At 45.1% G+C, this 9940-nt stretch overlaps 1 protein-coding gene across 4 annotated transcripts; it reads right to left on the bottom strand.

Annotated features, from left to right (window-relative positions):
- Positions 1-1478: 1478 nt before the first annotated feature.
- On the bottom strand, positions 1479-9851 carry spata6l (spermatogenesis associated 6-like). Of its 4 annotated transcripts, XM_029251785.1 has the most exons (11): positions 9676-9851; positions 7985-8122; positions 7689-7737; positions 7424-7465; positions 7197-7321; positions 5895-5987; positions 5598-5801; positions 4496-4644; positions 3789-3882; positions 1787-1879; positions 1479-1547 (listed from the first exon to the last, which is right to left on the bottom strand). In XM_029251785.1, the coding sequence occupies exons 1-10, from the start codon at positions 9721-9723 to the stop codon at positions 1811-1813; spliced, it is 1011 nt and encodes a 336-aa protein (XP_029107618.1). In that variant the 5' UTR covers positions 9724-9851; the 3' UTR covers positions 1479-1547; positions 1787-1810. The 4 variants fall into 4 exon arrangements, with proteins under 4 accessions (XP_029107618.1, XP_029107615.1, XP_029107619.1 ...); XM_029251782.1 differs by having other exon boundaries at positions 7197-7465; XM_029251786.1 differs by lacking the exon at positions 7424-7465.
- Between the last annotated feature and the right edge of the window lie 89 nt (positions 9852-9940).

Raw genomic sequence — 9940 nt, 5'->3', positions numbered from 1 at the left:
CTGGGGTTCGAGTCCCGCTTGGGGTGCCTTGCGGCGGACTGGCGTCCCGTCCTGGGTGTGTCCCCCCTCCCTCTGGCCTTACGCCCTGTGTTGCCGGGTTGGCTCCGGTTCCCCGCGACCCCCTCTGGGACAAGCGGTTCAGAAAATGTGTGTGTGTTTGTGTGTGTGTGTGTGCCTGGCCCAATAATGAAATGTCATATTTGCTTTCCTAAATATGACATTTTATTATTGGGCCGGGCAAATGAGGCAAATTAAAGAGTTCCAGGTTAGCCTGGATTCTCTGTGTAGTCAGGTTTGTTTCCTGAGATTATTAAAATCTATTTTATTCAATTTAATGCAAATTCACTTTGTGAAAATGTTCTGATACACAACACTTCTGTAGTTTGGAGATCTCCACTGAACTACCAATATGGTCTCCTGTTGCTCTTTACTAAGATCTCCCCTTGAAATAAAGTGGGCTTCGGGAATACTTGTATAAGGGGATGATGGATATTACTTACACCAAATACACACACATTTTGTGTACACCAAAAGTGGTGTTTTGCCATCTAAGAAAAAACTGGTTTATTTAATACGCGCTTTCATAAATACTTGTGACTTCTTTGTGGGCTTAGAAAAGGGAGAGTGGTGGGGTGGCGCAGCAAGTAGCGTTGCGGCATCAAAGACGTGACTTTATATGGTTCTTCCTCCTACAGTCCAAGCACATGTAGTTCAAGTGCACTGGCAATATAAAACTGCCCTTTGTATGTGTGTGGCTACTCTGCAATGGACTGGTATCCCCCTCAATCTTATGCCCACTGATTCTAGGATAGGCTCCAGACAGCTGCAACCCTGATCAGGACAAGTGGCTATTGAAAACTGCTGGATAAAATGGGATCTAGACAGCTTGATGCACCAAGCAGCTCCAGGGGTGTGAGCTCACCATCATATACAGTTTATAAGGGTCGGTAGCTGTTTTTATGATGAATTGAGGGAGATGTGGGATCATGACCTTGACTGGTGTTATCAGTGATAATGAATGGTCATCTATACGGGCTGAAGACCTCCCTGTCCGTAGCTCCCTGAGCATCCAGGAACAAAACTTCATTCACAGAATCTACCTCGCAGCAGTCCACCTTCATAGGATGTTCCCGGGGATGTCCCAGAAATGCAACACCATTCCTGACACTATAGTATTTATTCTGGCAGAGCGGCAGGATGCGATGCTACTAGAATGAGGTTCATGCAACCATTCAAAAACCTTAAACAAAAAGTTCGATTTGCACTCCCTTATATAACCCAAAAATTTGGTTTTTGTTGACGTTATGGAATGTAGGCTGATTACTTTTTTATATTTAGAAATGAAATGTACTTTATTGCTTTGGTCCACACCGTAACATTCTTCTGCTACAAAAGGTAACCTTTATCCTACAATATATTTCTTCAAATCAACTTACATTAGTGGCACATGATCACCACTGTAACTTTTTGTCCTTGTATTTTATTATCTGCATGCATTTGCAATTTCTTGATGTCACATTGTCTTTCTTGCTGTGATCCAACTTGTTCTGTTGCGCAACAATAATACAAAAATAATTAAACTCATCATTCAAAAATGCGAGACCAGTTAGTCGATGCTAAAAGCATGAGATTCTCAACAAAGAAAAGCTGATTCTCTTAAAATAATTTCTAACGGTAAAACAGGGGTCATTGTTTCAGGGGTCTGCCTTGATTTGCTTTCTTTTTATGTCTATGAAAATAAAATAGTCGATATGAGAATTTCACATCCTCAGCAGGAGCTGGTCACCTTCTTTGCTGCAGTGAGGTGCTCTTACGGAAGGCGGGGCTGTGGGGTGATGGACCTTCTCATCACGTCATCGACCTCGGACTCCACCGAACCCTGGGAATGAAGCACACCGGGCAACGTGGGTTGAAAAGCAGTCCAGGACCAGTGAGAGAGAGAAGAAGGACACAGCCTGAAGCAACAACAGCTCTTTGGCAGAAGGCCATCACTCATTGCATAGTAATAAAGTCTGGGCCCCAAGCGTCACGCGAAACAGAGAACCTCGGGACGGCTGAACCCAAGTGCAGCGTTGTTCGTTGGAAGTTGAGGGAAGAGGCAAGTTCTCAAAACCAGGGCGAAGGGTCAGTCGATCGGCAAGCAGGACAGGAACGAGGATCCATGCTCGTGATCGGAGAACGAAGCAAGGAGTCAAAAAAACCGGAAATCGTGAACAGAGCAAGAGTGTGTGTAGTAACACGAGGAAGGGCGGTTGTCCCAAACGAGATTCTGCAACCGTACGGGAGCTGAAGAGGGTCTTTCTAGGGTGAGCGATTACTCATGAGCTAGTGCGGAGTCAGGTGTTGTCGCTTGTGTTGTGGGCGTGGACGTGACACCAAGCAGGTGCATTATGGGAACACTTTTGAGCATGATATTTATAACCTAATGACAGACAAGTTTTTTTTTCATCTTTTTCGATATTGTGGCAGGCTCAAGCCGGGTCACTCGCGACTTCCCAGACTGACAGTTGCGTCTGGACAAAACTTCTTCAAAGGGCAACAAGCACCAAGTTAGGCCAATCGACTAATGAAAGACTCTGCAAAGGGGTGGACTTTGGGAGCCTAAAGGAAAGGTGTTGGGACTATTGACTTGTGAACTTAGAAGAGTTCTTTCAGAGTGTTTTCATTGCTGGAGTAAAGGAAAGCATTGGAGTTTGTGTGAACGTTTCGTACGTTGTTAGATGAGTGAAGTTTCGGGATTTTGTGTCGTCTTCACGGGCAGGTTACTGGCTGCAGGTAAATAAGGATGTAAATACCCAAGGCCACCATGTTGACTATGATGATGTTATGTTTGCAAAATCTCCAGACTTCAAGAAACACACTTTCTAATTGCTATCAAGTGTGTGACTGATGGGCTGGACAGAAGAACAATATACATATATTGCTATACATATACAATATAGATACATAGATAGTATGTATATCGTACAAGTGCCTTGTCAGATATGACATTTGATATGAGATCTGGTTTATGATATCCCCCAGAAATTCTGATGGGAGATAAGGACACAGCCATAACTGATACCTCTCCCATCAAATGGTGTTGGCAGAATCAATGAAAGACACCAATTCCAGACTGACTGCTCTGGTACAAGGAAACAACATACCACTGTCAATAAATCAGGAAATAAATTTTTATGAGCACAATCAAGGCCCGACACAGCAGAAAGATCAACTGAAACAAAGTGACCTTTTAAACATCTTCTCCCACTAGCATCAAGGACACAATGCTTTTTTAACCATACATTTGAGTCCTAGAGTCTATAACAACTTAAAATGATGATGACGACCAGAGATGAAAATAATAAAAATCACGGCTGCTGATCAGATGATCTGTTGCTCCAAGATACACACTGCATTTACGCATAACATCTATAAACCACTTTTCATAAGTAACCATTGAGAAAAGAAAAGAGATACCTGTAGAGTAGGGGCAAGAAATTTTATGTAAGTTTTATAAATTTACAAACTTTAAATAAGTTTCAAGTTTCACGCTGTATTGTCTCATGTACTCAGTGAATACAGTGAAATTCTTGTGCTGCAGATCTCTTCCTACACCCTCAATGCTATGAATAAAGGAGAAAAATAGCATAATGCGATGAATTATAACACCATCAGGTCAATAAGGTCATTTCATACATTCTGAAATCTCAACCATTTCTAATATGGAAAATTACTGTATCAAAAGTGTGTTCCCGCATGTGATTATATGCACGTACATGTGCAGCATGTGTGTATGGTGCACTTACATTGGACAGCTGGCGCATGGCCCTCGAGGTGTTCAGGAGACGCTGCACTCGCTCGTGCACCACATCCCAGATGTGAGGAGGACCTGTGCGAAACCTGCAGAAGCAGACCAGTGGAAACACCTGAGCCCACAGAAGAATGTTTAGAACATGAATAAATGACAGCTACATACAGTACAGCAGTCCGATACCAAAGAGCTAATAGAGTAATCACTCACACCTTATCTCAGGCAGGGTCAGGATGAGCTAGAGCCTAACCCAGCAACAGAGGGTGCAAGGCTGGAAGGGGAGGGAGGGAACACACCCAGGATGGGATGCCAATCTGTTGCAAAGCACCCCAAGCAGGACTCGAACCCCAGACCCACCAGAGAGCAGGCACAGGTCAAACCCACTGCGCCACCACACCCCCCTTTAATAGAGTAATATACACTGATATTCAAGGAAAAAGCAGAGGAGTAAAGCACAGCAATAACTCAGTCTGCAGGTTTAGTACAGTGATGACTGAGAACCAAAACCCGAAAAGTGGTGCAGTACAGCCTGATGACTGGTGACTGAGGGTTATGTGTAGGACCTTTACTCGGCGATAAGAAACACAAGATAACCAATTGCCTAGCAGTGGCAAGTAATGTGTGGTGATGGACAACTAAGAGTTTGTTGGAGGAGTACAGGTCACTACTGACTGGTAACAGCAAGGAGAGAGGTGCACCCACCCATTTCTGCTCATGCTCTCTCTGTGTGAGATCTTGAGAGCCGGGGGGCTTAGGGGACGCTCAGGCCCCGGAGGGGACCACCGCTCTAGCCGACTGCGGCCCACTCTGGTTGTGGCATCCTCAGCATCATCGTTCAGGAAATCCAGGCCCTGTGATCACCATAGTGCGGCAGGGTGAAATATGTCACATGGTTTCTACAGGGAATCAAAATAGGCCTGTTAAAATTACACATTAAAAACCAATAACTTGGTTATTGGTTGTGATAAAAAACGGTGCAATTAGTGACTGAAGCAGAAAGTCAAACATCGCCTACGTTGACGGACTCAATTCGGGATTGTTAAAATCATGCGTTAAACATTCAATAAAAACCAATGAGTCAGTCACTGCTTATAAAGCAAGCACGTAATCCGGTGCCCTTGGTGACTAAAGCAAAAGTGCCCTTTGTATCACCATGCAAGATTATTTCTGTATTTCCAGGCTGTAGAAAGTGGATGAAAGCTTTAAATTCGTAAATGTAAATGCGTAATATTGCGGAACAACAGCGAGGTCTCAAGCGCCATGGTGTGATCCCTCAAGTTGTGGTATGATCAGGGAATTCCTCCAGCGGAAAAGTGGGAAATACGAAAGGGTACTCCGAAGAGAGAGTCTAGAAAATTCCCCCAGTCTCCGGCGAGTTGGTGGTGACGAGGAGGAAGCCCCTCATGCAGAAAGTCATCCGTCGTTGGGACCATCTGGCCCAGGCCCTGCGCTCTGCTCGATTAAAGCCGCGCATTTCTAATGCACGACAATAAAAATCAAAGGGTAACGCTGTAAAAGCCAGGAAATTGTCTTGAGACAAAACATCCTCAGGAGGCAGAAAGATAATTACAGTTTCTGCTTCACTTCATCTGCATCACAAAGGCAGTCGTTGCGAACGCACAGCTCCTTCGTGCGGGGCTCGGCTAGAAATACGCCAGAACGTGAACACAACCGACACGAGACGAACGCTCCTTCGCTGTGGTTTCAGCGCATCGAGATGTTCACACGCAGCCAAAAGCACAGAGAAAGCTAGTAGACCAGAAGTGCTGGCTGGTACCAGGCGTGAGATCAACGAGGTGCTTACGCTCGCGGACTTGGAGAGGAGCCGAGCGCCACGAGAACCGTCCCGTGCGCTCGCGTGCCACCCCGGCGAGTGGCACCTGGGGGTCTGCGGCTGCCTCTTGCCGCAGCCCACGGCTCCACAGGAGGGTCTCCTCCTTGCTGCAGAGGTGGCCTTGCTTCTTGGCACCTGGGTCTTCCTCCCGCAGGACCTCCTCGAGGACGAGCTCTGGGTGCGAACGACATTGAGCTCGCGTGACTAAGGAGAGGAGAGCGCAGTCCGCTGTAGAACAGCACGCCGAAGACCGCAGGCCGACGGTACCAGGAGGACGTTGGGAAAGACGCGTTTCTCCGCTGTGAGGGGACAGTCCCTGATCGTGGTCCTAGTGGAGAACTCCAGCCTAGGTGCGATACCCTAGACGAGGGAAAAAGGGACGATTGTGAGGCTACCGGGTACCATAGAGACACACGGTGGTTAAGTGACCGAATGGTTCTGGGAAGAAACACGCACAAGGTGGATATTTCACTCAGAGGCCAAATTCACACAGACGTGGTTGGTCAAGAGTCAACTGCTGGAACGTCCCTATAGTTAGTCCTCATCCTCCCTTCAGACACCTTGTGTTGATTGCAAACGTCACCGATTTTCACGTTGCGCATTTTCAAAGATACAAACATTTCTTAATTCCTGCCCCCCATCTGTTACCCAAAATTTTTGCTTGCTGCAGTGCAACTGCAGCCTGTGTTACCAACCCCGCCAGTAGATGGCGGTAAAGAGAGATACTAAGACGGTATAAGTGTGGGACTGCCTTCGTTCAACTCGCTGCCGCAGTGTTTACAGCTCTTATCTGTTGTTCTTGTGTGTCAGTGAGCAATGACAAGACGAGGAACATCCATATTTATGGGATGAATCAGTCAACATTCCTCAATGAAGACTACTTTGTGGAGACGACATATAGTTTTTTTTTTTTTTTAGTTTTTTTGTAGTTTTTAATGTAGGTGAAAGTTTTTTTTTTTTTTTAAAAGACTTATTTATTTTATTCATTATAGTGATATGGGATGTAAAATACTGAACGATATCTGTGTTATTAAGCTTTCATTGACTGTGACTTAGGAGTAAAGGTGACTATGGATTTACGTTTACATTTATTTACTTGTAAATAAATGTAAATGTAAATCCATAGGTGGCACAGAGAGTAGCGCTGCTGTCTCACAGTGCCTCGGTGGTGCGAGAGGACAGGGGTTTGATCCCTGCTCAGTCTGTGTGGAATTTGCATGTACTCCCTATGTCTGCATGGGTTTCCTTGGGGTGCTCTGGTTTCCTCCCACAGTCCAGAGACATGCTGTTCAGGTTCCCCCATAGTGTGTGAGTGACACAGAGAGAGTGTGTTCCACTGATGTATGGATGAGGGACCCATTGTAAGTAGTGTATCTAGCAGTGTAAGTCACTGCGGTGAATAAGGTGTGTGGACTGATAACACTACAAAGAGTTAATTGGAAGCTGTTTTGGAGAAAAGCATCTGCTAAAAAAATAAATGTAAACTATGGATTCACAAAGAATGCGAGGAATGTTTCAATAATCAATCTAAAATTAGCTAACGGAAAATCCAATGGCACGGGTTCTTACAGGGAAGTTGGAGGCACGCATCATCAGGACTTCTCGATCCACACCTGGAGAGGGTGGCACCAGTTTGGGTTCGGGAAAGAGAAACTGCCTGACGTCCTGCTCGATGTGCGCGAGCGACTCCCCCACTACGGCCGAGACACAGAGGGTGACCGAGGTGCACAACGCGAGTTGTTGTGATGTCACATTCACCATGTTAATGATAATACTGAAAAGACACAGCAGAGCACCTGGAGGAATCAGCTGTATGAGTTCAATTTTAACTGTTTCATCTGGAGAGAAAAGAAAAACATGATAAAACAGTATATGAACGGCCACTCGCAGGACTTTAACAGAGGACTTAGTTGTAAAATGAGAGTATAAACCTGTGCAGATGTTACAGTACCTTCGAAGGTACACTACAGGTGCATTCAAGCATGAAAATCCATACAAATCACATCTCATGACTCTTCAAAGCGAATCTTGTTTACTGAACGGTTCACATCGAACACTTACGTTCAAGTAGTTCGGCGACTTCGGCCGGATCGCTGACATGCTTAAATATCTGGACAAAAACATTGCAAGCCCACAGAAAAGCGGGTTGTAGACCATGATCGAACTCGTGAGAATCCAGACAGTTGCAGCACTGAAAATGCCATTATTATATAAACTATATACACTTTAGGTGTTTTTATTCTACAGGGACAGTATTGACACCAGTGTCACGTCCTCTCCTGGACAACGGCGCGACATATTGACACGATATGCTGTTTGAGGACAGTGTTTCACTGACTACGGAAGTAAAAACCCACCTTCTCAAATCGCATTTTTTCTTCAAACACAAGGGGGAAGAGAGGTGACACACATTCCGACTTCTTATATTGACCCATGAGACACACGCTGAGGTACAGGTCATCTTTGTCTGGCAGAAACACGCCGGGACAGGTCACCTATGGGCACAGCGGAGAGCGACTTTGATGGACTCGCAGAGACACCGACGGACACAAAGCCACCAGATCTCTGCTGCCGAATGAAAAACTGCGTGTCGGCGGTAAAAAGTTCTGACCGTATTTCTGACCGTACTGTACTGCGTCGTTTCAGGGGACGACCTGACAGCAGTACAAGCTGCCCTAGGGCGCCAGGAGGCCAGAAAATCTCCTACAACTCCTGCTGTGGTACTCTTGATAAAAGCATTTACCCTAAACTGATACGGTAAATATTACCCAGCTGCAGTATATATAGGTAAATCGCTGAAAGTAGCTTACGGCTCAAAGTTACTTTGGAGAAAAGCGTCAGATAGATTAAAAATAAATGAAATGCTGCTGTACCAGAACACATCGCACAGGTTGGTAAAATGCAAAAAAGAAGCTGAAAGGAAAACGGTGTCTCAGCCTGCTGTTGTATGACAAATTCTACGTGCTGTAAATTTAACATTTAGTAGTAGTATATTATATTTACTTAAGAGTTGCCTGCAAAGCAACATTAAGGGACTTACAGTTACTTCTGACAGCTGTGTAATATCACTTAAGCAACTGATGACAATTAACATGCAAAACTATCCTATAGCTGGAGGTGAGATTTGAACCAACAACCTTTAGACCCAAAGGGAACAGCTCTAACCACTAGAGTATGAACTACCCCTAATGTTACCACTAGATTGCCATCTTAGATTTATTTATTTAGCAGATGCTTTTCTCCAAAGGAACTTCCAACAAACTCTATGTAGTGTTATCAGCCCACACACCTTATTCACCAAGGTAACTTACACTGCTAGATACACTACTTACACTGGGTCACTCACCCATACATCAGTGGAACACACTCTCTCTGTCACTCACACACTATGGGTGAAGCTGAACAGCATGTCTTTGGACTGTGGGAGGAAACCAGAGCACCCGGGGAGAAAACGCAAACTCCACATAGACTGGGCAGGGATTGAACCCTCTCATACCACCCAGGTGCCGTGAGACAGCAGCGCTACTCACTGCACTACCCTCATCACATCATCCATTCACACATTCATCTTCTGTGTCACTGGATATCTTTCAATGGACCCTTTAAGCACCTTAAAGTCCTCTACTGTACAAGTGCAACTGACCCTGATTTTGACTGAGCTTCTGTTCTGGTTGTTTTCCAGTGAAAAAAACTATAAACATGAATCAGTGAACTTTTATCACTGTGGGAATCAAGAGAAAATGGTCACTCTTTGAGTTTTAAATATTCAACCTGGTCCACACTTTAAGGCGTGTTTTTTATTGAAAGTGTACACTACTTTAATTTTGCTGTGTTATCCTCAAGCCCTCGTCCTTATTTTACTGTGTTTTACGCTAAATGGAGACACCGCGCGGCGGCGCTGTCCGACAAAAGCCGAATGCATAAACATACGTTTGCATTTACAAGCAACACTTCAAAGCTGTTGTTTTCCAGCAACGACGCAAAACGCTACTATGTATTATTAATCACTATTATTATTATCACAGTAACATGACAAACAAGCCCTTACTGCTCTGAGATGCAGTTCCGCGACGACTCTCACGGCTTTCTCGCACATTTTCTCACGGTTCCACACTCCTCGTTCTAATTTGCTACCATTTGTTCTTCTTTCTCGCTCTTTTTCACTCTGATTTGACCCTCATCAGCACGCGGACAGACGCGGCGGCCTATAGTGCAGCGTGCGCTGTTGCGAGTGGCGTCACGTTTCCATGGCGACCCGCCTGTTCCCATGACAATTATGTAACTTCACCTGCATTGTGGTCTGCCGCTTCGAA

This window comes from Scleropages formosus, chromosome 5 (assembly GCF_900964775.1).
Source record: "Scleropages formosus chromosome 5, fSclFor1.1, whole genome shotgun sequence".
In the NCBI taxonomy this organism is placed as follows: Eukaryota; Metazoa; Chordata; class Actinopteri; order Osteoglossiformes; family Osteoglossidae; genus Scleropages; species Scleropages formosus.
Note: the sequence above shows the minus strand (reverse complement) of the source record. Positions and strands in the feature narration are given on the sequence as shown.